This window comes from Pelodiscus sinensis, chromosome 6 (genome assembly GCF_052426305.1).
Source record: "Pelodiscus sinensis isolate ZL-2025 chromosome 6, ASM5242630v1, whole genome shotgun sequence".
Lineage (NCBI taxonomy): Eukaryota > Metazoa > Chordata > Testudines > Trionychidae > Pelodiscus > Pelodiscus sinensis.
In genome coordinates, this window is record NC_143057.1 from 84,336,670 (window position 1) to 84,363,708 (window position 27,039).

Below are 27,039 nucleotides of genomic sequence, written 5' to 3' on the forward strand. Positions count from 1 at the left end.
GTGGGTGAAGCGATCCCTCTGTATGCTGTCTGGTTAGGATTGGCATGGATGAAAGGTACTATATAAATAAGTTGTTTTATAATAATGACTTGCAGCAAAACCATTTAATTGTGGTGTGTCTCCCTGGCTCTGACTCTTGTGCACTTTTCGCTCTGTATCTACACCATCATTTATTGTTTTTTCCAGCTCTGACATCTAAAAGATCATATCCTACTCCCACTGGCATCAATAGGGTGTTCTTGCCATTTGCCTCCGAGAACACAGGAGGTGACAAACTTGGTGTTAAGCTACAAAGAATAGAGGAACAAATGATGACCTACACATTCTGAGGGAAGGTTTATTTTCCTTGTGGCCTTATTTTCCTGGCCTTGCATCATCTTCTGATCTCTTTTATGATCCCATTCAAACCATGTGCGACAGGGCTGCTTCCCTAAGCTGTACTTTTGTGCAGCAGGGTGATAGGTCTGCTTCTTTAAATAGGATGGCAGACTATTTATTTTTGAATAAAATAAAATGATGATCAGGTAAGTGAATTATAGGCCAAAAATTACACTGAGGACAGCGATTGAGAAGACCATAAATGAGAAGCTTGAGTCTCCCATTATCTAACGTGTCTGGTAATGACCCCGTGTTCCTCCATTGTATTGACATTCTTGGCCACAGCTTTTCTATCATTAAAGTAATGTATGGCTCAGGGTCTTGTTTCTAACACTGATAATGTTGAACCTAATTCTGTAGCTGCTTTCTTATGCAGAATGTTTTTGTTTGTTTTATGTATGCAGACAGGTGCTGCATATCCTTGCAGCAAGGGGCTGGCAGTCTGAAAGGAACGTGAAGCTCAGACACAATAGATTGGAAACCTCTTAGCCTGGTAGCACACAGGCTGCTTTTCAGGCAGTGGATTAAAATTGTAAACTTGTGGAAGAAGTGGGGTTTCAGGAAAGATTTGAATGAAGATAGGGGGCACTTGGTATACAGGAATGGGGGAGCATTGCAGGCATGGGAGAAAGAAATGTTGTCTAGGTACAGGTGATTCTCCTAGGCAAGGAGCCAAAGAAGACAATAACTTTCCAGATATATATTTTTTTAATTTTCAAGGGAGGCTGCCACGGTGCACAGTAATAAAATCTCTAGTAAAGTAAACTTGTCACATTACCATCTGTGCTTACTGTTAAAAACAACATAAAAATGTAAATATTTGCCTGATAAGGAACCACTTTCCCAGTTCAAAACACCTTTTGGTCCAATCTACACTACCTATATAAATTATACCCAGACTAATGCCCTCATAGGGTATGTCTACATTACAGAGTTTTGTAGGAAAAAAGTCATTTTTCCGACAAAACGTGAGGAACGTCCAAACTGCAATTGTGTTCTTCCACAAAAAAATCAAAAGAACAGAGGTTTTTTTCCGGCATTGGTAATCCTCATTCTATGAGGAAGAAGCCTTTTTGCGAAAGACCTCTTTTGCAAAAAGGTGTGTGTGGAAGGGGAAAAGAGAGTTCTGTTGGAAGAAGAGGAAAGATGAAAAAGCACAGGTGCCCTGGTGGCCATTCTGTCCATAGCAATCACAGCTTACATGCGAGAGAGCGTCCATGCAGTCTGGATGCTCTTTTTTCTGAAAAAGCAGATAGCTTTTTTTGATGCACTTTTGCAGTGTGGACACTCTTTCACAAGTTTTTTCGGAAGATCTCTTCCGAAAAAAGTAGAAGCCTGTAGTCTAGATGTAGCCATAGATTTAACACGTGATTTTGGTTGTGCCTATATAGCTGGGAGCAAGCCATGTTTAACTTTCTTACCAAACTATGCTACAACCCAGCAATAACTGAATTAAGTGAGCAGTGGGCACCCTAATACAGTAATTTTTTAGTGTAGAGGGGGTCTTTGATCTACTGCCAAGTCATCCTATTTGTGGTAAAGCCAATAATCAAGTCTGAAGGAGAGCTGGGAGAGCATTTCAAGGATTTTGTCCTTGTCAGATAGGTAGAGGCAATCACAAAACATAATGCAAGCAGTTTGAATGGGAAATAAGCAATATCATGGATAGACACAACAGGGTCTGTGAAAGTCTATAGGGAGGACTTCCACCCTGATGGAAGAGATTATGCAGTCATCAGGATGGGCTATTCAAGTAGGAATCTATGAAGTAAGACTAAAACTCAGGACATCTGTAGTAACCCTTAAGCATTCTGTAAAATGTATATTTGTGCTAACTATTTGATTATTTTAATAAAACAGCTAATTTTAAAAATGTTTAGGGAGAATCTAGAACTAAAAAAATCGGCAAACCTGAGTCAAGAAGATAATGGATTATTTTATTATATATTAAAAGGGTAAAAGCAATAACTGAACTAAGAAATTCATTATTCTGCCTATTCAATGACAGTGCACCGGGCGGTTTTATTTGGGGATGAGGCTAAAAAAACCCTAGAAAACTGTTATTGGTGGACATGCAAGGGATTATTTTCCTTGAAGTTCTAACAAGCAGATGCATAATGTACATTAGAGATTGAGATTTCATTGGCTATAAGGATGGAGGGCCAGGATTACTAGGTCACTGTTAACAAAAGTTTCACCGGAATTGCACCTGTTGTCATATGAGGAAAATGCCAGAGGGGGGGGGGGTGGGTGTGTGTGTGTGTGTGTGTGTGTGTGTGTGTGTGTGTGTGTGTGTGTGAGAGATACACGGAAGGCATTTTTTTCAGTACCACATGGAGGAATAAACTTGTCAAGAATTCCTGACTTCTGCTTCTGTCTTTGCTACTGCCTTGTCTGTGAGGTAGGGATAAGAATTATTTGTACACCTCACTGGAAGTAGGGGAATAAGGATTAGTGTCTGTGTAGTGCTACCTGTATTAAGAGAATAAACTATATGATTAGTAATAGTGTTGCAAATGTATGGCATTCTAAGAATGAACATTTCTCTCTGCTGTACACTATAGCTATTCAAACAATGCTGGTGGAGTATAAAATTCAGCACTTTGAGAGCGAGATCAATCATGTAGCTAGTATCCACCTCAGCTCATACAGATTACAGTTCATCAGGCTTTGTGAATTCATCCAGCAGAGGGCAATGTTACCACTTTAGAGCATGAATTACAAACATAGCGATACCTTTTTATTGGACCAATGTCTGTTGGGGGCGGGCGGAGAGAAGCTTTTGAAATGAGAGATTACCTTACCATTCTTGTCTCTCTTATATCCCGGGGCCAATACGGATACAACACTGAATATTAGGGACACTGAAGTCCATTGAGCTTTCTCTTGATGTTGATGGAATTGAAGTTGTAAGTAGTTCAGGGCTGATACTGAGTCTGTGGTCCCAGACTTCAGAAGTATTTTGAGTGGACTTCTATTGAAAGCAGTGCAATTTTAGGTGCCTAAACGTTGTTGCAGGAGCTGAGTTCATCTGACTATGTGTTTACAACGATGTCTGTAGCAATGTAGCTTTTGTATGCTAGCACAGTAGGGCTGGAACTAACCCTTCTTAACACACAATTCCTGCCTCCCAAGAAGGGAAAGTGGAATTGGGCTGTCCCTGTAACCTTATAGCTAGCCTCATGCTTAGGGTTGCCAGGTATACAGTTTTGAATTGGACAGTCCAGTCAGGGCCGGACTAAGCGGTGGGCGAGCTGGGTAGCTGCCCAGGGCACCAACCGATGGGGGGTGCCTGATGGCAGCTGTAAGGGGTGTGTGGCAACCCTCATAGCTGCCATCAGGTGCTGTGTGCCTGGCTCCTGCAGCGCCCGCCCCCCCATCCTTGTGGCACTGGCCAACAGCGCCCTTCTCCCCCATGGCCGTGGGGCCCTGCATGCCCAGGCCTGGGCTGCGCGCCAGCAGCGGTGGCTGGTCTGGGCAGTGCATGTGCTGTTTGCCCCGGGGGCGGCACCGCGTGCCCAGGCTCAGGGTGCCAGAATGGTTCCAGCCGGCCCTGAGACCAGTATTTGAGCTTTCTGTTTGGGAAACAAATTGAGAAAATAGAAATGTCCGGTATTTTCTAAATAAGATGTAATGCAGATAGTGATGTAATGGCAAGTGTGTCCGGTATTTTTGTTGAAACCATCTGGCAACCCTACATGCTATTGGGTGTTCTTTGAAAGCGTCAGTTCCTGGAAACTGGTGATGCCCGAAAACCTCCAAAGTGTGTGTGTGCCACGAAACGGACTGCTGAATAACAATGCTAGACACCCGGGCCCGTTTCGAAGGGCTGGGGCCAGCCATGCTCCGCAAAGGAAAGCTGGGGAGGCAGCCTAGCCCTTTCCCGGTGCTTCCGTCCCCTGCAGCTGGGCGGCGGCAAAATCTCCCCGGAGCCTGGCAAGGGCAAGGAGCCTGGACTGCGGCGGAGGGCCGAGCACATGTCTCCGCCGCCCCCCCCCCCCCCCCCCAGCTGGAGCGCGGGGAAAAGGCGGCGGCGCTCACACGCAGCTGCAGGTCCGCGAGGCTGTGCAGCGCCGGGCTCCTCCCCTCGGAGCCGGCGGGGGGGCGGCGCCTTCTCCACCAGCGAGTCCGACTGCAGCCTGGCTCTCGCAGGTGCAGCCAGAGCAGGCTGAGCTGCGCTCCCCAGGTAAAGGTGCAGCCTGGCGGGCGCGGGGCCGGGGCCGGGTGCGTGGCTCGGGGCTAAGCAGTGCCCGCAGCCCGGCAGAGGCAGAACTGACCGCCACTAGCAGCGCGGAGTGTGTGGGGTTGGGATGCGTGTCAGAAAATCGCACCCCTGGAGGCGGGCCAGCTCTGCTGAGGAGCCCGGCACCTCCCTGCCGAGGGCGGTTTCTGCCGGGGCTGCTCGTCTGCCAGGTGGCGGTGCCCTAGATAGCGCATGGCAGCCTTACGGGTCCTAGAGTATTAGAGGCACAGGCGGCGGCGGCGGCGTGGGGGAAGTGGTGAGAACTTGTACGGGGCGAACTTCTGTTTCTGAGAGAGCCGAGCTCTGGCGCGACGGGTCCCAGCCTCCAAGCTCCAGACAGGTTGTGTATGTGCAAACAGAGCTTATGTTAAACCAGGGGCGGTCAGTTATTTATGTGCAGATCCACTGGTCAAGTCCAGGCTCCAGAGAAAATCATTAAAAATAAGTAAATAAAAATATTCAAAAGTAGCTGGTGGTCTGGATTTGGTCTGTGGGTGGTCACCCTGTTGTCTATCACGGTACTCCGTTAAAAGATGATGCATTAACAATGCTGTACGCTCAGGACAAAAAAGAGGGCTAGTGGGTTTCTAGGTTTCTGATTATTACTGCCATAAATCCAGTGTCTTTATTAAGACCATAATTTCTAGTATCTAGCAAACTTATTACTTTACGCTCCCAGGGTGGTCTAAGGAAAGTGTGCTGGTCTGATTGGTGCTGTCCTCAGTGAGGTGAACCAAGTGCTGGCTCAAAGCCAACAAGTAGAGTCTCAAAATGATCCCATCTGTACTGACCCAGGATAGGAAGGGAATAGGAGTTAGGTTCCAGCTAATTTTCCAGAAAGTTTGAGATAAGCACCAGCACTCATGCTTGTTTTGATAGTATCTCAATTAACAACAGTGTAGCAGAATGCCAAAGAAAAGAAGGGCTTTCATTGAGTCACTTACATTACAGCTGAATTCGAGATGATTATATTGGCACTTCTTGAACTTGAGCAGAGCATGGTTTCAGCTGAACAGCAGCAGCAACAAAAGCAAACCGGAAAGATGAAAGAAAATAGGAACTTATTTTATTGATTTATTGCTGATGATGTACTGAGCACTTACAATGACAAAAGTGAAGACACTCCATTCCCCAATTAATTTGCATTCTAATATGCAGAGATGTGAAAGATAAGATGTCCTAGTAAATCTAGAGTGGAGAGGAGGGATAACTGAGAGCCTTCTGTATTTTTTCATAAATATTATAAGTTCTCTTCTGGTATGCTTTGCATAAATAAGAGAAATTTCCATAAAGACTGGTACAGAGGGCTGCGTGAATAGGATCATAGATGAAAATGCATGTAGGAACAGAGCATCAAATCTGGTGTTACCAGTGGAGGGAAAGAGAGGGAAAATGTGGAAGGAGACATCTGCCATGTAGGATGGGGGAGTTGTGCCAAAGCCTTAAAGTGAGCATGAGACACTTAATTCAGCTTGGTGTAGTATACAAGGGATTGCCAGTGGAGAAATGTTAAAGTACCATGTGTCAGTTTCCCACGTAGACAAAGAGTTATTTTTGTCTCCACAAAACCACATACATTAGCGAGCCAAAAACATTTTCCTAAATGTTTACACTAAAAATGTTTGTTTTGATTTTCTTCCAGGGCAGTTTTTGTGTACTTGATAAAAATAATGAAATTGATGAGGAGATCCTAGGGTTTGGTATGTTTTTAAAAAAAAGAGATTAGGAAATTCAGCTGGGTTTCTCAGTCTTTAACTCAAACATTTCTGCTAAGGTTTTGAAGCCTTCAATTAGTTTATATGCAACCGTGCTCTCCTACTGAGTTTAAAAATGCATTAATAATTTAGCCAAAAATCTTATATCTTCATTGGGAGCTTTTTCTGTGGAGACTTTAGCATTGGGTGCAAGTGAAATTTCAGAAAGTTATGCTGTACAGAATGGTTTAACTTTCTTTTAATCCAAGGAACAGTTTTTAAAGTATGAAGGATGGTCTATGGCTAAGGCATTGGGCTGTGATTCAGAGATCTGTCTTCCATTCCCAACTTTTCCACAGACTTTCTGTATGGTCTTGGGTCAGTCACTTACTACCTCTGTATCCCAATTTCCAACCTCTAAAATGGGATAATGATACTGTTGACTCTTTGAAGCATATTCTCTTACTGACTATATGCTTGTACATGCCTTGTACAAAGGGGCTAGTATTTTATTGGTCCAGAAAGATTTATTGTTCTTACTATAGAGATGTGAGCTTCCTAAATCACCAGATCACAGCCATCCTTTTGTTACTTTTACTCACACAAGCAAGACTGTGGAGACAATTGCTGTGTCACCTGGTGCAAGGTAAAATATAAAAGTAACATCAGACAAGCCTTCTGCAAAATGTCCAGTTTACATCTGAGCTATACGTTGCACAGATATAAGGGTTGAAGGCTCAAGGAAAGAATTCTTGTTCCCTCAGGTAGTTGAGCCACTCCAGAACAATGCATTGAATAGCCTCCAGGGGCCCATACATAGCTGTGCTTGATGGGTGGTGGGAAATCTTGCAGGCAGCAGTACAGAGCAGAGCTCCATGCAGTACACAGTGTACATACAGTGGTACATCTGAAGTCCTTAAAAATGCAGGAATTTCCCCATTGACTCTTCTGATATATCCTCAGAATCTCTCTTCTGCCTGGCACACTAAATATTAAATCTTCATAATAATAATATAATGAATAAAATTGTCATCTCTGAACTACTTGCTTCCCCACACCTCTTCACTCTCTGACACATTTCCATTTTCCAACAAGCCATACTGCTTCTGTAGTGCTATCTGTGTGATCTACTGCAACCTGTATAGATGCTTTGTAGTTGTAGTCAAATGTGATGAGGACTGTGATATTTTCATGTATAAGACTCAAAAGAGGTTGTAGAGCAGTACTTAGCTGGAGAAGTGGATCCAACACCAATAGTCAGAAGAGTAACTTGAAGGGCTTGGACTCTGCACACAGGCATTCAGAGCCTTGGCCTTTTGACATTCAGACCACCTCTATGGAGCAAGAGCAAGGTATGGCTCTAGGATTAAATTTGAATCCCTCAGACACTTGTACTCACTGTGAAAGTTATATTAACGTTTGCTGTGCCAAGGTAGTTGAGAGAACCTTTACCACATTTCTAGAACCTGAATATTTTTACACACCATAAAAGATGATTTCTTATTCCAGCTATGAACTAACGTGACTCACTTTTATATTAACAAAAAGGTCTCACAATTCTTGTTGCTTGCTTAGGTGATGCAGGTGTCTGAGACAAAATTAAGGAAAAAGGTCATATTATCAAAGTCTGTTTTGATAAGAGAGTGATAGAAATGTAGCTATGTTAGTCTGGTGTAGCTGAAGCAAAAAACAGGACTATGTAGCACTTTAAAGACTAACAAGATGGTTTATTAGGTGATGAGCTTTTGTGGGCTAGACCCACTTCCTCAGATCAAATAGTGGAAGAAAATTGGCACAACCATATATACCAAAGAATACAATCCAAAAAATGAACACATGAAAAGGACAAATCAAATTTCAGAACAGAAGGGGGATGAGGAGGGGAGGTAAATGTCTGTGAGCTAATGATATTAGAGGTGATAATTGGGGAAGCTATCTTTGTAATGGGTAAGATAATTAGAGTCTTTAGTCAAACTTAGACGTAAAAGTGTCGTATTTAAGCATGAATGACAGTTCAGAGGATTCTCTTTCAAGTGTAGTCTTAAAAGGCCTTTGAAGCAGGATGCAGGTAATCAAGTCCTTGAGACAATGCCCTTTCTGGTTGAAATGGCAAGAAACTGTTTTTTCTTTGTGATCCTGTCTAATATCTGTTTTGTAGGCATTGATTCTTTGGCGAAGTGACTGAGACGTTTGTCCAATGTACATAGCAGACAGACACTTTCGGCACATGATAGCATAAATTATATTTCTGAATGAGCAGGAATATGTGTTCTTGATCTTATAATTCAATTGGTTAGGTCCAATAACACTTCGACACTAATCACCTAGGTCTAAACAAAGACATTAATTATCTTACCCATTACAAAGATAGCTTCCCCAATTATCACCTCTAATATCATTAGCTCACAGACATTTACCTCCCCTCCTCATCCCCCTTCTGTTCTGAAATTTGATTTGTCCTTTTCATATGTGTTCATTTTTTGGATTGTATTCTTTGGTATATATGGTTGTGCCAATTTTCTTCCACTATTTGATCTGAGGAAGTGGGTCTGGCCCATGAAAGCTCATCACGTAATAAACCATCTTTGTTAGTCTTTAAAGTGCTACATAGTCCTGTTTTTGTTTTGATAAGAGTTTTTATGATGCCTTCTAGCTATGACTCTGAGCTTTATGACAAATGATAGAGAAAGAAAGATTGGTTTTAAGTGGTACAAAACTAGTACCCAATACAATGGGTTATAATTATTTAAAATATAATAATAAGCTGGTGCCTTCTAAACGTGTTAGAAAAAAGTAACACAGCTTCCAAAATTAGTACTAAATGAGTAAGAACAGTATAATTGGAGTCTGGCAATGCTACAGGAACAAAATTTAATTTGTGACCTTAACTATACATGTATACTTCTTTAAAATAAGTCTGGTTTAACTTTAGCTTTAAATTTTCAAACACACACACTTATTTTGGGTCTTTAAACATTTTTCTCTGCAATGCAACACAAAATAGTGGTGGCTTTAACTAATGAAAACATTATCATGTTAACTGAATAGTGTATTGGATGATATCTTCAGGAAGATAAGTGATCTTTTATTTTAATCCAAAATAAGATGAGAAGTGTGTTGTAAAACAAGTTTTAGCTGAATTTCTCCAGCTTGCTTGTTTTCAAGAGCTGACTAGTACATAGTGAAGTGATCAAGACCTATGCAAGCTGCTTCATTTTATATGTATAGGTAATGGATTGTTTTATTTCTCAGTTTGCATAATATTAGAATGAAGTGAATTGGAGGTGGGGAACCTAATGCTGGCTTGCCTGGATCCCAGGACTCAGGGCTCCCCCCCAGCATTGGGGAGCCTGTGCTAGTATTCCAGCTCCACCATCCCACTATGGGGCGGGATGGAGCACATGAAATCTGCTAGCCTGCGCCCCACTAGGCTCTTGTGTGGGAAGGGAATATGGGGAGTGTCTTTCTTTTTCTCAGTCAGGGGTCACGTCGATGGGGTTTAGTTTTTCTTTTTTGTTTTTCACTGTGTGTGTGGCCCCTGTCCGATTTTTTTTTTTTTCTCGCTGTGTTAGTGGCCTCTGATCCAAAAAGGTTCTCCACCCCTGAAGTAAATGAAGGAAACTGTGAGGCTGGCTGGTAGCTATGTTCCCCTCATCCCTCTCCACTTCCTAATATGCATCTTCATCAGAATTAGAATTAAGACTGATTTAAGAAACCTTGGTGTTAGAAGTACAAATCCATGCATTTTGGAATTAAATTGTCATATGCTTGCTTCAACGGGCTAATTTTTCTGTTCTTGTATTATTTTAAGTTCTTTAGTTTTGGTTCAGGGCAAGCAGCTGTGCATAAAAGAACATTCTGTACTGAATAAAATCTGATCTCTGTGCAGTGTGTCCTGCAGTCAGGAAACAACAATAGTGCCTTTTGGTATATAGTATATTTTGAGTTGCCACATATGTTGCAATAAAGCAGCTTGGGACAACTGTATTTTATTGGAAATCTCTCATTTTTATAAGCATGGCTGTAGAAATTTCATAATTTGTATAAAGATCAGTAAGTGTATCTCTCTCACTCACACACACACACACACACTATGCTACAAAATAATTTTCAGTCTTTATAAAACTGTTAGCAGCATCAGTGTGTAACTTGATAACTGAGTGAGTGATAGAAAAATCGTATACCATTGTGCTTTTACAACATACAAGACCTTTTAAGAGGACAAAAGCATGTTTTATTGTGACTGCAGTAGTGCAGTGGAAGTATTTTCTTGCCTGCTAATGACCTTTACGCATGGGCCACTATTGTTAAAATATAAAGACTCCTTTTGTTTCATGCTGCTCTCAATCTAACAAAAATAAAATTAGGGGTGCTGGCCTCTAAACTAATAACAGGATTTGTATTCCTCAAAGTGTTTTACAAACAGAAATTTAAAGTCTGAGGCACTACAATCATGGAAATGAAATATAAATTCCAATCCACTCATGACTTTTAACTGCAAGTTTATTTTCAGAGGTTAGAATTTTAATTTTAGTAATTTACACTACAAATTATGAGATGACAATAAGTCCGTGTGGTACGGAGGTGTCAGACCAGTATGCAGAAAGGAATATACAAATGTGTTTTCACACACAACTTGCTGTATTCTATATACAGTTTAAAATATAATAGAAATATGACTTCAATTGATCTCTTTTGGCCTTTTAGAATATAGTATAAAACACTAAACGTCTGCCACAATTCTGCATTATCAATCTCATTCAGGCAGACTGCTTATTGTGCGGCACCCCAACTTTAATGGTGCAGCAGTTTGCTTCTTTTGGGATCCAGTGCAGGATGGGCGCCTAACTCCTCTGCTTATTTTCTTCATTTATTTAACTTCTGATATATGCCCTTCTCTGTTTAGAAAGCATTTAACTCAGAGCAAGTGCTGCTGCAATCAAAGTAGTAGTCACTGAAAAGCCTCCTTGAAAAACATCATTAATAAAGTAAATTGGCCGTCTGATGATCACCTTGTCAAGCACAATAAAGGCTTTATTACTGGAATTTCTCTTGTGTACTTTCCATTATCTAATTTCTCTAGTATGTACAAACTGAAAAGGGGTTGATAACAGAAACCTTTTCCATTAACATGTTCCCAGCATGACACACTTCCATTTACATTTTCTAGTGATAGATTTCCTTCTCATGTACTTTTATTAAAGGTACCTCTGGTACTTGGGAAAACCACATTTAACAACTAGAAGCAGTGGTGTATGTTTTTAAAAGAAACTGGAATATAATTTAAGAGTCTTGTAAAAATAAATAGTTACACATTGTGAAAATATATCCTAACTATGATAAAAGTAATGGATAGTGCTGTGGCACCTTAGAGACGAACAAATATATTAGTTATATGTGTTTGTTCGTCTCTAAGGTGCCACAGGACTGTTTGTTGTTTTTAAAGTTACAGACTAACAAGTTACCCCTCAGAGACTTATGATAAAAAGTAATACATCTTCTTAACCATTTCAAGTAGGTTAAAGCACATAAGAAATTCAATGTCCAGTGGGAAAATTGGCAAACTAGACACTTTCAAAACTCTTATTCAGTAAATTCTATTTTAATTTTGGAGATAATCACTGATAAATGGCACCTTGTGGTAGAATTTACCTACAACAATTCTGAGATTCACAGATTTTCCATTTGTTTCAGCGGTAAGATAGTTTAAATTGATGTACTTGGTACAAATTTTCTTGGATAAAGTGTAAACATTCAACTAGACTAGACAAACGTGCTTTTGACTTCTCCCAGTTATGGTACATAATCATGTAAAAACTTTTGTCATTACTGAACTGTCTCAAATTTGCATATAATGAAGAATGATCTGATCCTGCCACTATTGAAGTTTAATGGGACTTTGACTTCAGTAGGAGAAGGCTGACACTGGAAACTGTGTCTATGGGGCAGGTTTAGGTTCAGATCCTTCCCATTTCTTTCTCCCAGATTGACCCCCTGACATAAGGGATCTGATGTAACTGCTAGGTGAAGGGATGTGTGTATTCCGAGAAACTGTGCATATGGCTTGCCCTTGTGCTCAGTGCAGCTACTCCCTAGTGTAATGTTTCCCAATTTTGTTTGGCCACAGAACCCTTTTAAACTCGAAATAATTTTGCGGAACCCCTAATAAGTCTAATATATGGAGCTGAAAAAGTAGACCACAAATAAGCAAAGATAATAATAAACAAATGCTAAATAAGGTCATAAGATCAATATTTAGTTTAATTGCACATATTGAAAAACACATTACATAATTATTTTTTTAATCATAAAATGTTGTAATTTTTTTCACGGAACCCCTATTTTCACTTCGCAGAACCCTGGGGTTGTGCGGAACACCATTTGGGAAACACTGCCCTAGTGCCTTTCAGTGCAGTTGAATGCAATTTGTGGCACTGAAGAGTTTGCTGCTTCCTGAATTATCCAGAGACCGAGGGTCCTGCTGCAACCAGAAGAGGGATGTACCATCCCCAATATATAGGGTTGCCAGGTGTCTGGTATTTACCCGGACAGTCCAGTATTCTTGCGGGCTTCGTTCGGTTTAAAAAAACCCCAGAAAATACTGGACATGTGAAATATCCGGTATTTCCTGTTTCCCTTGGATGGAAGCCTGGCGGGGACAATATTCCTCTTCTGCATCTGGTGGGAGAGTGAGGAGCACGGCAGAGTTGTAGAGAAGAGGGGCAGCAGCAGGCAGTTGCCTGGTGCCATGCTAGGGAGGGTGCTGGGCTGGGGGGGGGGGGGGAGCGGAGTGCATGCTGCTCTGGCTCACGTGACCAGCAGAGAACAGGGAGCTGGTCACTCTACACAACGTGAGCCGAGGCAGTCGGGCTGGGTGGCAAGGGCAGCGAATTTAAGATTAACTTACCTGGCTGTCCCATTCCTCCGGTGCCTGGCTCGGCGGGGGCGGGGAGAAGGGGAGGATTTGATTGGGGCGGGGTGCTGGGGATGCTTGGCTCGGGAAGGGGTGAGTGCATTGGGATGGGAGTTGCTAGGGGGGTCTGGGTCTGAGGCAGAAGTGAGTGCATTGGGATGGGGGGGGCACTAGGAGGGCCTGGCTCTGGGGGTGTTTGAGTGGAATGAATTTTGTTATGTACACCAATAGGGAGGCAATGTGAGACACATCACCTTTATATTGCTGCACATAACAAAGTTCATGTGGTGAGGGTAGGACCAAGGGGTTCTAAGTGTGGGAGGGGGCTCAAGCCTGGGACAGAGGTTTTGGGGTGAAAAGATGTGAGAGATCTGGCTGGAGGTGTGGAGCCAGGTTGAGGGGTCTGGGGTAAAGGAGAGTGCTCTGGGGCTACTGTGAGGAGAGAGGACCGTCCCAGCTCGCTCTCTTCACAGCAGCGCATGGGTGGGGGGGAAGGGAAGGGAAGGGAGAAAGGCACCTCTTCCTGCTGTGGCAGCTTTGGGAATGAGGCTGCAAGATAAGTGCTCACTGCCCACCCCAGCAGGTTCCAGCTTGGAGCTGGGAGTAGGCCACCTATACAGATCCTGACACTATGGCTGGGCCCAGGTTGGACCAGGCTGCCCAGCCTGCAGCAGCGGGGGCAGGGCCACTGCAGCCATGGTTACATTTGAGCTAGGCTAGGGGTAGGGTTGCCAGGTGTCGGGTTTTGAACCAGACAGTCCAGTATTTGAGCTTTCTGTTCAGGAAACAAATTGAGAAAATATAAATGTTCAGCATTTTCTAAATAAGATGTAATGTAGATTGTGTTGTCAAGTGTGTCTGGTATTTTTGTTGAAACCATCTGGCGACCCTAGGGCCAACCCAGCAAGTTCAGGCTGTCTTGGCCACAGCTGGATTCAGGCTTGGGATAGACGCACCAAGGTCAGGCCATCCCTTCCCCAGCCATGGCAGGTTGGAGGCTGGGTTAGATTGGGGTTGAGGCAGTCCTCTTTCAGCTGCGGCAGGTCCCTTCCTTAGGCCGGTTCCTTGAGGACCTGCATGGTGCTAAATAGGCAGCTGCATAGCTTACAGGAAATTTAGATCATGTTCCTTTTCAGTCTTCTCTCTTCTGTATACAGGCAGTTCCCTTGTTACGTACAAGATAGGGACTGTAGGTTTGTTCTTAAGTTGAATTTGTATGTAAGTCAGAACTGGTACATATTGTAGGGGAAACTCTAGCCAAACATTTCTCCAGAGCTCAGTTTTATTCTCCCACACCTCACTACCCTCAGTCCTTTATTCTCAAGCTGAGGTGTCTGCTGAGAAAAGCCGCTCTGCGTCTCCCTGGTCTGCTGGGGGGGGGGGGGGCGGCGCGTTAGCTTCGCGTCTCCCTGGTCTGCTGGGGGGAAGCAGCTAGTGCGGGGTTGCCTCACCCCGTTTGTAAGTAGGGATCTGATGTAAGTCGGATCCATGTAACCCCGGGGACTGCCTGTACTTTGTGTAATTCTTTCAATCATTCCACATAGGTTATTTTTTCCAAACTTTTATCTGTTGTTGTTGTTGCTTTCCTTTGAACCCTATTTAATATGCTCATATCTTTCTTACAATGAGGTGACCGAAACTAGAGACATAACTTCAGCTGAGACTTTGCCAGTGATGAGTGGAATGGAATAATTGCCTCCCATGTCTTACAAATGGCATTTCTGCTAGTACATCCCAGAATAACTTTTTTTTTTCAGCATCACATCATTGGCTTATAGTTAATTTGTGATCCACTATATTCCCCAGATCCTTTTTGGTATTACTGCTTGCTTTGCTAGATATTTCCAATTTTGTAGACGTTCATTTGATTTTTTTTTCCCACCTTCCTAAATATAGTTATTTGCATTTGTCTTGAGTGAATTTCAGTGATTCCCAGCAGCTGAACGATTTAGACTGAGTACTGGAGGAAGACTTGTGTCATTTGTGTGGAACTTCTTCTAAATTATAATTGACATCAAAACAAATGTGAAAGAACCAGCAAAGCAGAACTGTTGGCTCAGAATATTATTATTATATATGATGACGTTAACAAGTTCCTAAGCAGGAAGTGAAAAGAGAATCAATTTAGTGCCCCTTTGTTTCCAAGAAACACCATTATAAATTGGTAATTATCAGAAGATTTGTTTATAGACAGTCACTACTATTTAAACTAGTACAGCTAGCATTCTCCACAATGTTTAATGTTTTCATAATGCTAGACAGTTTGTCGGTTATGGGTATTTATTTATTAGAATAATATAAAAACGTTAATAGAACTGCCTGCTTGAGAAACAGATATCTTCACTGTAAATAAATTTAAAATGTAGATGTTCTTGAGTTCCACTAATCTGTTCTTAGAACTCAATGACACACTGGAAACTCAGTAAAAAATTGTGTGTTTGTTTAATCTCCATGTGGGTGTACATCTCATGTAAACAAGATTTTAGACCAATTCAAGGCCTAATTGGAAATGTAATAGTTTTCTAGTATGTTAATTGTGATTTGCATTTTGAAATGCAATACAAAGAAACATTACCCATTTAATCCTAATAATTGAAAGGTTGGCTAAATAAACATAATTTCTTAGAGGAAATTGCTATTCGAGTTGCCTTCATATTTATTATATTGTGTGTTGTCTCTATGGCCTCAACATTATGCTCGATACTTTTCGCGTGGACATGAAAAGACTACCCTGATCCTGACATGCCTATGCTCTAAATACCATGTAAATGAAGCAGGATGGAATGTGTGTGCTAGGTCCATGGTTTTAATGAATTTTATTTATTGTGTGGGCTGTATACATGGTATGAACTTCATTTCCTAATAAATGAAGAGTTGTACAAGTTTGACCATTTGCACAATCAGATTTTAGGGACTAAATTTATGCCTCCCCTTTCATAAGGGAGAGGGGCATTGTTTGGAGTCCTGCCTTTCCCATCTATCTGTGCACTCATGCACAACAAGAGGGGGGTTGGTCTATATCTTTTGGAATTATAGCTATTGTGTGACCATAGTTCGAAGCAAGTTTTATTTTATTGAGATCTTACTACAATTTATGTGAGGGTCAGCATTCATGTTTTAAAAGAGGTTGTGTGGATTTAAGTCTAATGGTCTATGGACTCCTTTATGTGCACAGACAATTAGAGATTAATAGATTCATTAGAAAATAGAAGAGAAACACTATGGAGATTCTGCTAGCTAACATGTTGCAGCTCAAAAGCAGATGTTACATGCCTTTTATTTCACTCTCATGCATGAAACCAAATGATGCCATTCTTGCTGACTTGTTTAGAAGTACAATATGCTGATGGCAATAATTGTGGCTTGATGAAATATCCAAGATAGGAAGTAATGTCCTTCATCCTTTCTGACATTAGAAATTCTGACTTTGATAATTTCTCAAGCAACAATCTTATAGTGCTTCAGATAGTTGTTTTATTTAGGGTCAGATTGGGGGCTGGTTGCAGAATAACTTAAGAACTTTATCTATTCTTGGCAGTTAGAACAAGGCACCTTGAAACCAACTTCCTCCTTTTCCCCTCCCCCTAACAAAACAAAACAAGAGCTTATATCTGAATCTACCTATTGACTAAATACTGACTTCATTTGACTTCTGTTTAGAAGGATTTAGCAGGCAACGCCTGACCTGCTGCTCTAAACCTTGGTTGCAGAATGGTTATGATATAGGAAGGGATCTACAAAGCTTATATAGTGTGAAAGATTGGCCTTGGTTTGACATTTGTGCTTGGTGTTCTTGCCAAGGATATTGCCTTTTTGTCAAAGTTGAGAGAGAATCAAAACATAGCAGCATGTGCCTAGTTTTGCTTCTGTGTATATGAAAAGATGGGCTATATATAAATGTATATAAATAAACCATTTGCTAAAGGAGTTTTGTGTTCATGGTGGAAACTCTGCAAGTAAATTCAGCAATATGTAGAAGGGAAAACATTCCAATTATATCTGACTCATAGCAGGCTGTACTTGTGTGTGAGCAGGCTGTGCAATACATAATCATATTATTACTGGAAAGGGTTCAGTTTTAACAGCAAAGACACATCTGAGTTGAGACAGCCTGTTTTAGGCCAAGCTTTCTTTTTCAGTTTAGGTGAATTGAAGGAAAGAATTTGTATGTAGTACATTCATCCACCTTGGCTTTCTAAAGGCATCGAGTTGTTTACAGTTTGTTTTTCCTCATTTTTGTAAAAAATGTGGGTTTTTTTAGGGAATGGTCCCTGGATGCATTGGAGGAAGAAATGAACTATAATACTATAAATTAGTGTTGACATTAAAATAGTAATAATTGAAATTTATCATCTTAACATGCATTTAATTACTCTAAACAGTTACTTGTTGCTGTAGGTACTTTTTTAGGCAGTCAGTGATAGACTGGATCATGTTGGATTCTTATATGAAGGAGTTAAACAAAGCCCCAAACCAGACACTGTATTTTTGGTGTTAAACACAAGGATAGGTTCAACTTTACCCCTGGATCAAATTCCCTGCTCTGCCTCTTTTGATATGCTCAATAAGTTTCAGTACACATCGTGGTGGCTGGACTCAGAAATGTTCACTGACCTGTTTTGTTTAGTTTACTGTACAGTGTTTGAAAAAAAAAAACTCACACAGCATATGAACAAGAAACAATCCCTCCTCCAATATTACACACATTTATTTTCACCTTGAGGTAAGAAAATGGAGAAGAATGCACATTTGATAAATTTAGTCTTGTAAAGTCCTCATTCTTGAAGATACTCAGACACCATGGTGATTGGCCTGCTATAAGAACCCAAATTGTAACAGTGCCCTGTGATTGAGTGTGTGATAATTACTCTGGTTTATTTTGTTTGTAGATGCTGTAACAATGGAGCTGAGCTGCACTCAAGTACCTCTTTATGTAAGTTCTACAACATTAGGCTTTTGCCCTAAGAGGCTCTTTCTTTTGGATAACAGCTTATTCAAGGCAGAATGAATTAAACAGAAAGCTGTTCCCTAGTTGACTGAGACTTTTAGGACATTGAATGTTGCTGTCTAATTGAGGAGTTTCTGGGGATACTGCTCTTTGAATATTATGGCTTATGTGGCTGAAGTTAGTTCAAAATGATTTTTCCTTCATGATAATTATTTTAGATTTTCTTAATTTCAGTACTTAAAAGCAGATACTACTTAAGAAGGGAAATCAGTTACTAAATAGCTTAAAGTTGGAACTGTGTTTCTGTTATAAACCTATACTTGCCATTTTCCTTCCCCTGCACATTTTCCTTCCTCATCAGATACAAACATGTACTCAGCTTCAAAATTGGTAGTCTATATATGTGGTTTTCTTCAACACAATATGGAATGATTGGATAAGAAATTTTTGTACGATGACACCTTCAAAGTAGAGGAACTGAACAGAGTTCATAAGCCATCTGACTTAGAAACAAAATAATACAGTGAATAAAATTTAGTTTACTGGACTCATCTGGAATCTGGTATTTTAGGATGAAAAGTTAGAGGATTAACCTTTTAATTTAAAAAGTTATTAATGTTGAGATTTATAATGGTGCTATAGAACTTCTGCTATCACAAGCTTGGGGTTTGCTTGTCAAAGAACTGCGGAGGTTCTGAGTTCTGTTGATCAGCAATAACATTTCTTTTTCTTTTCCTTGCAAATGTTGACCTCAAAAATTTGTAACCTGATGGAAGAAAAAGAAGATATCTGACAAAAGACTTTCTAGACAGAATAATGAGCTTTTTAACACTCTCTGGGAGTTCTCCCTCTCTGCAGACCTCAGAACATTCATATAACAGTTCCTTTTCCAAGCTCCCTGTTCAGTCTAAGGGGCTGTAGAGAGCAAGATTTGGGAAGGTAAAGGGTACTTCCTCTTTCTTGTAGAGCAGGGGTGGGCAATAAAACAAAAATGGCAGCCTACAGGCAGGCCACCACTGTTATGTTTACCTTCGCCTTTGCAGGTATCGGAGGATCACAGCTCTTGTTGGTTGCGAATCGCCATTCATGGCAATGCGAACAGCAGGCAGCGTCGGAAACCGGGATGTCACTTCCCACCACTTGCATTGGTCACGTAGGGCAATTTGCGGCCAATGAGAGCTGCGATCCTCTGATACCTGCAGAGGCGCAGGTAAACATGGAGGTGGGGGCCCTCCAGTGACTCAGGCCTGCAGGCCACATCCAGTCCGCAGGGTTAATTTTCCCACTTTTGTTGGAGAGCTACTGAGGTTTACAGGAGAGGAGAACCTGTAGTGAGTCTTGGGAGGCCTTATCATTCCCCCTGCAAGCCCTTATAGGCTTTCTGGCATGGGCATCCGGTAGCCTAGGCAGCTTTGCCTTTCCAAACCTCCTGGCATGGTTTCACCCAACTCTGCCCCGGAATGTCTGCTCTCTGCGATCTAGGGGCGGAATGTTGCTGCACCCAGTGCCCACCCTCCCTCCCCATGCTCCGGGTGGGGAGGTTAGAGCTGTGCATCGTCCTCCCTCTGTGCTGGGAAGTCTGGAGCCACGTGGCACGCCTTCCTTCCTCCCCTGGTGTTATGGGGCTGGGGCTGTGTCACATGCCCTTCTCCTTCCCCTGGTGTTCTACGGCTGGAGCCTTACCACGCTCCCTCTCCAGTGTGCTGGAGTAAGCTCGTGCCCACCCACTCCCCTCCCTCATTGTGTTTGGGGGGGAGCATGCGCAGAGGGGTGCCCTGCCTCCCTGTGGGAGGGAGCGGGGTCTCAGCAGAAGGGGCAGGACTTGAGGTGGGGCTGGGAACTTGCCTCCACCAGCCCTACCTTCATCAACTGTCCATGCTTGCTGGGTTAATCTCCCCAAGCTGTAGTCTCGGTGAAAGCCCATTGCTGTATATGAGCTTTGGGAAGCTCACTGAAGCTCATCCTCAACCCCAAAAAACTTTAGTAAATTTGTTAGCCCCAGATAAGTCTATTTTGACTATTGGGCAGTGATGATGTCCCTAACCCCTGTTTCCTAGAAGCTGGGAATGGGCAGCTGGGCATGGATCACTTGATGATTCCCTGTTCTGTTCATTGCCTTTGGGTTACTGTTGGAAGACAGGATACTTGGCTAGATGGCCCTTTGATCTGACCCAGTGTGGCTGTTCTTATGTTCTTATTGGAGGTCTCATGGGCATAGTTTGGTTTGCAGTTGTACAGTTGCCAACTATTCCTCTTAGGCTTATCGGGATGGTGGTGGTGGTTTGGGAGGGCACTATTGATCCCCACAAAATCTGGGAGATGGTGGGTTTTGAACTTCCTAGGATCAGCGGAGAGAGAGTCAGAAGCAGCTAGTGTCCTGATGAGTTTTATATGTGTCTCAGAAGCTGGTGTTCAAGACTGAATAGCTGTTAAGACTGACATGGAGGATGCAAATATTCTGGGACTCGTGGGGTGCCTTACAAGCCTCCTTGGGCCCATGGGAGAAGTAGATGGTTCCTATAAACTGTGGTTCCTGGGGAGTCCCTCATAAAACTAATGATGCTTACTAGGAGGTTGATGCAGCTATCCAGGTGGAATCTATTTGTGTGCTAACCTCCCTCTTCCTTCCCCCCCCCCCCACACCTTCATAGGCTTCTCTTCTAAGGGTCTTGCCAATCATGGTATTTTCCTTGCTTGGGTAATTCTCAATTTAACTGGGAAAACAACTGAAGAGTCTGTTCTATCCTGTGTGAAGGAGCCTTTGAGTAAGTACATTTTCTTTTTGCCAGGTCCAATTATTGTGCACATGTGTCTTGAAAAGTCCTTCTATTTGAACAACTCCTGCCTTATTTGCATGGCTTTCATGGAAAACACAGCCCAGTCAGTATTTGAATTAGATGTGAAAGTGGTTCTTTTGTCCATATTCATTAAGGAGTATTGTGGCTTTTTGAGTTTGTTTGAAATAGCCTGAATTTTGGTCTCTAAAGATGATGTATCATGATGTGAGTCCAAGTTTTAGTTAATAAGAAAAATATTGGAATTAAGCATGTCTCTTTTTCAGGAAGTGTGGAATAACAGTGAAAAGGGTGATGCATATATACTGAGCTTATGCAACTTGAAAAATTCAGTATTACATTGTAAGACATTGTTTCCAGCAGAAGTAAAATGATTTAGCTCAATGTGTTCTCCACTCAGTCTGTTAGAGAATCTCACAATGAAAACTGGGGTACTCAGGATCTCCTTTTATGTTAAAACCATCAGATGTTCAGGCACACATGTGAGTGTGACCTGCTCCCAAGTAACCCAGGGAAGAAAAAGGAGTTACACAATATAATTACTACATCCATAAATGTCATGGTTTCATAAATAAATTATAATGAAAGAGAAAATTAAAGGCTTCAAAGTACATGATTTTCAGCTAATAGGATCTGAAGAGTAAAGCATTATTGTTCAATTACAAAATTTTCATCTGTAAACCACTCAAATGTTCAGGATTACTCAGTCCAGTATCACCTGATTATGTTGTTTTATTAATGTTATTCTGTGTAGTCCACTTCTCCAATAATTTTGTCTCATGTGAGTCGAGGTAGTTTTAGTTCAGATAAATTGAACTTATAACATTTTTGTTTCATTCTCTTAAAATGTATTAATTTTTAATTCAAAGAATGTAAAATGACTTGGAGAAAATGAGCATTTGATGAAACACTTGCGAGATGTTAAAAGCTTTTAAATTAAGGGAACTCTACTATTGTAATCCATAATTGAAAATAATTGCTAGCATATAAAGAAGCAAGTGGTTTTATGTAAAAGTCAAAGTTTAGAGGTCTCAGAAGTCTGTGAAGTACACTGCACTGAGAGCTTGACAAATGCTGCACTTAGGGGGATGGTATTTGGAGGACAATAGAGGAGACAGAGGCATGTCCTAAAACCTAGTAGATCTTTGAGATACATCAGGAGGAAAAGCTTCTGTCTGTTTTCCTCCCTTCTCAACTCCCACTGCACCTACTCACTAGATTCCTTGGGCCCTCAAAATATTCTTTTCTGAAATACTGTATTGTTGCTTTATATGACCCTATCTCTTATTGTGCTGGATTGAACAAGTTTGGGTCATTGGTTTCAAGTTTCTCTTGGATTCTGACCTTTCCCATCAGTCCCCTGAGCTTACTGTCTCATGCATTATGAGAGGATGTTTGTTAGAGTGTCTAAACTTTTCAAATTATTAGAAGCACTTTGTTGATATTTAACTCTCAGACTTCCGGTGTTGGCCTGCCTATTTAACATTATTCAATGTCATTGTTATTTAAAGTACATTTAGTCAGAAAAGAAGAATCTACCACCCAGAAGCCATCTCCATTAAATGGTTCCCAGCCAGAGCTGCTTCCTGAACCCCTGTCCCATCCTGAACCTCCTCCGACACTCAACCTCCTGCCTCAGACACGGGTCCATCTGCACTCAAACTCCTTCCCCGACCTTGCACCCAGAACCCCCTCCTGAACCCTAATCCCCCACCCTAGGCTAAGCCCGGAGCCCCTCCCCCAGTCTGAACCCTTTGGCCCAAGACTGTTTAGTGCCCCTTTGGTTGCAGACTCTCCCAGACTGGGCCACTCAGATGCCATTTGCAGCAATCGCATCCAGTCTGGGAGAGTTAACAACCCTAGCCTCTCACTACCCCTAGGCTGTAATCACAGCTGGGGGCAACTGCTGAGCACTGGCAGCAGGACCCTGGGCATCAGGGGAGTCTCCAGGGCTGGTGGGTACGGGTGGGGCTGGTAGGCGATGGGACTCAAAGGGCTGGTGGAGACTGGTAGACTATGGCATAGCAGATGGGGCCAGGAGTCCCTACAGGAGGCTGCCTTGAGGCCAGGGTCCAGGACTGGCCAAACTGGAGGTGAGTCAGCAGTGGGGCTGGCCCCTAGGCCTGGGGAAGTTGGATACAACCTTGGGAGTACTGCGGCTTTCCCCACATCCCTACTTCCCATGCTTATGGCTACCCTCTACTTATGTGAGCCTGTGTCAGCACCTCAAGACTGGGTGGTGGGCTCAGCAAGCAAGAGGTGCAGCTTGATCTAATATACCTACCGTGGGAATATAATAGTTTCTCTCCACATATCTGTAGAATCAGTGAATGAAAGGACTTTGTCAAAGAAGATGATTTTAGAATACATTTTGAGAATAAATAAGGTTTGTGGTTTTCTTGTATAAGAACTAGGTGCACTACTGCTGCCAATCTGATCTTGCTTATTAAACATAAAAGTCATATAACTCCTTACATTCACTATTTGTATGATGAGTCATGTCACGCTTAAAGAGCGGATCTCCATTATCTCAGGGCACATAAATGCATGCTTCACTTGTGCAAATATATATTATTCAAAAGGCCTCTGGACATAGTGTTAAGCAACTGACAAGGCATAGAGGAAGCAACAGCTATTGCAGCATTTTTTTTAAAGTAAATAAATCAAAACCAAACTGATGAACATGGTGAGATTCCATATCAAAGGATATTTTATGAGCTTCCTGCAGCAAATGCAAGATAATTCTTATATCAAGGTAGAGAAACCCTATACGTTATGTTCTGTGAATTGCAAAGATCCTCCTCTCGCCTTTCTCTCACTGTTTTGACATGAACTGTGAGAATAGCTCTAAGCAGCCTCAACTGCCAGTTATCAAATTTTTCACTTGTTTTGTGTTTTTGCAAAAAAACAGTTTATGTGGAAATTCTTCATGTACATTTCATGCAAAGCTTCTTTGTTTTGAAAAAGCATTTATTCAATCCAGTGCTTGCTGTGTACAGCTCATGTGTTATTTTAAACATTTTAAGCCTTACGGTTGAAAACAAAACTCTTGCTCTGGGGATTTTTTCTGCAGATCTGGAGCAGGCTTCTTAGTGTCTTGTGCACATGTTCACAACATAAACTCCCAGAATTTTATTGTTAGATAAGTGTAATTCTATTGACTTCAGTTGAGCATTACCAGTTTAGACTAGCCTTCCAACACTCAAATGTCCATTTGTATATTATTATTTGAATTTTTATAATTGCATATGAGTAAATTTGTACTATTTTTTTTTTTAACCCTAGTATACCAAAGTGCATCCTCTGTTTCCAGGGTATTTGTATATGTAGACAATAATGCTTATAAATGTAATTTGGTTGTGGAGAAATTTAGTTATTAGGTCTGTCAACTGATTAAAGAAATAATCACAACTATGAGATTTAAAAATAGTAATGCTTAATTGTAGGTTTAATTGCACTCTTTATAATATAATACCAATCTGAATTTATTATAAATATTTCTGGATTTTTTTCTATATTTTCAAATGTATTGATTTCTATTACAACACAGACTACAAAATATATAGTGCTCACTTAAAAGTAATATAAAGTCAACACCATATACTTTGTATTCTCTGGTGTAATTGAAATCAATATATCTAAAAATGTAGAAACAAATAAAATATTTATAATACATTCAAATTGGTATTTTATTATAATCAGTGCAATTAAAACCGTGCTTAATCATCACTATTTTTAATCTAGTTAATTTGTTTTGCATTAATCACATGCATTAACAAATTGACAGTTGTGTTTATTTCCTCTTTAAAGCAATAGAAATGGGAAAAAAAGCCTCTTAAATTTTATTTAAGGTATTACTAGTCATACTTTGCTCCTAAATCAATGACTATACAAAGTGTTGAGCTTTTGTCTCTTACTTTCTGGCTTGCTGATCTGTGTTTAATTTAATACTCTTCCTTTTCATATGTAGTTGTTGTTTTAGTACCTGCTTAGCATTGTATCCAGTTACATTCCATTCAAAGAGGTAGTCACATGCTTTTGGAACAAATCACCAGCAGTTGTTTACTAGACTCTAGCAGAAAAGGAGATCATGCTAACCATTATAAATTATCCTGAAGATGTATGCCATGTTTCTATTTTTGTTCTTGTTTTTAATTATTAGTTATTGAGCAGACAATAAGGCTGGTTTATGTTAACCGACCTTTGTTACTTACTGCCACTCCTTGTCCAAGTTATTTGTCTCCTTCTGATGGCTTATGTTTTGTTCAGTACAGTATTGTTGATGGTAACAGCTAAGTTTCATTACAAAGGTCTTTGTGATGACTCAGAGAAAATATTTTAACATTTTAACCCATTCTCATCTGACCAAAAACAATTACTGAGGTAAATAATATTTTAAGAGATTTGCTTTAAAATATTTACCTAAATGATTCATTAAAATGCGGGGAAAGTATTGTAATGCTCAACTTAAAAGTCAGAGATTTCAGCAGGGACAGTCCCATACTATGTTTATGAAGGAATTATTTGGAGAAATCATGTGACCTGTATTAGGCAGGAAATCAGGTGGGACTGTACTAATGGTGAGTACTGGCCTTGATTTCTATGCATATGTACACAATGGCAAGCACAGTGGGGTCCTAATCTTGGCTAGGGCCTTTGTAAGCTATTGTAACACACGCAAATTAATATTAGTAATAAAACGAGGTGTTCCTGATTAAATAATAAAGTAAGCTTAATGCAGTCAGTAAACCAGGTTTATTTTAGCAGTTGAAGGTACAAAGATGCTTTCGTTGTTGGCTTTAAATATGTAAAATACATATTCATTAATAATAAATATTTCAGTGAGTCTTCATACAAATCAGTCATGGAATGAGGTGGTTAGTGTGTGTGTGACTATGATGAATTCTAAGGCTGATTGCAGCTTACAGGAAGGGTGAAAGTTCCCCTTGAATTAAGCTTTTAGGGATTTTCCTCAGGTTGTTGCGATCTGTGTATCTGGCACAATGAGTATGTTCTACTCCCATGTATAGAGCTATATCTTCCTTACAGCCTACCACAGTGAGTTTACAGGGTGTCTTATCACCATTAGAGGTTCATGTAAGGTTGAGAGGATACTTTTCTTAAAATCTTCAAAGCTTCTATATAATGCCTCAAGCTATACCTAAAAGAACAGTCCTCCTTTATGTGGTTTAGTAAAGACTTTTTTGGGTAGTTTTAGGTCTCATACTTGGGACATATCAATAGAAGTGTAATTGTCTTCTTAGACAGTGAAGGCTAGATTTGTCCAGGCAGCGGGCAAATATTCCAGCAAATATGAATGGGAACCAAATGTTTAATTTTCAGAGTAAGGATCTGTGTATATGTGGAACCGTTCCTGATTAACTCTGTTTGTGGTGACTCTTCTTCCATATGTATGGCATTAGGTTATGATAGATAGGAACAAGGTATTCTTGTTTTTGAATAGAAGTGTTCGCACGTGAAGTTGATCGGGACTAAGTCCAGCGGTAGCAACCCTTTGGCAGTCAACTTGCATTGCACACTCAAGGGTTGTTACATCTGTAGTCCAGTCCCCCCTCCTCCCCAAAAAGGACATCCAGGATGATCCCATAGAGCTAGACAGTTGGCAATATATACTGAGCATTTTACAGTTTTCTTGGGACACCTATCTCAGAAAGGGGCAATTCTGGGAACACCTGGACAGATAGCAACCCTACTCAAGAACAACAAAGTGACCATCACTTTTGCATTCCATTTCTTTCAACCAAAGGAGGGTGAAGCAAAGAGAAAGGAAGGAGGAAAGGAAGATTACAGTATAACCCACTGGCTACGTCTACATTGGCCCCTTTTCCGGAAGGGGCATGCTAATTTGACAGGTCGTAATAGGGAAATCCGCGGGGGATTTAAATATCCCCCGTGGCATTTAAATAAAAATGTCCGCCGCTTTTTTCCGGCTTTTAGAAAAGCCGGAAAAGAGCGTCTACACTGGCCCCGATCCGGCCCGATCCTCCAGAAAAAAGCCCTTTTCCGGAGGATCTCTTATTCCTACTTCAAAGTATGAATCATATCCC

At 41.2% G+C, this 27,039-nt stretch overlaps 1 protein-coding gene across 5 annotated transcripts in view; it reads left to right on the forward strand.

The window, feature by feature from the left end:
• Nucleotides 1-4,452: 4,452 nt before the first annotated feature.
• Nucleotides 4,453-27,039, forward strand: part of ARHGEF28 (Rho guanine nucleotide exchange factor 28) — a 165,210-nt gene continuing 142,623 nt past the window's right edge. For 3 of the 5 annotated variants that reach the window (XM_089779344.1, XM_089779346.1, XM_089779348.1), the window contains exons 1-2: nt 4,456-4,564; nt 18,118-18,161. In XM_089779344.1, the coding sequence (XP_089635470.1) occupies nt 18,129-18,161 (33 nt within the window). In that variant the 5' untranslated portion in view covers nt 4,456-4,564; nt 18,118-18,128. Of the gene's footprint in view, nt 4,565-18,117; nt 18,162-20,827; nt 20,942-27,039 lie in introns of those variants that run through there. The other 2 variants (XM_089779347.1, XM_089779345.1) reach the window with 2 other exon arrangements.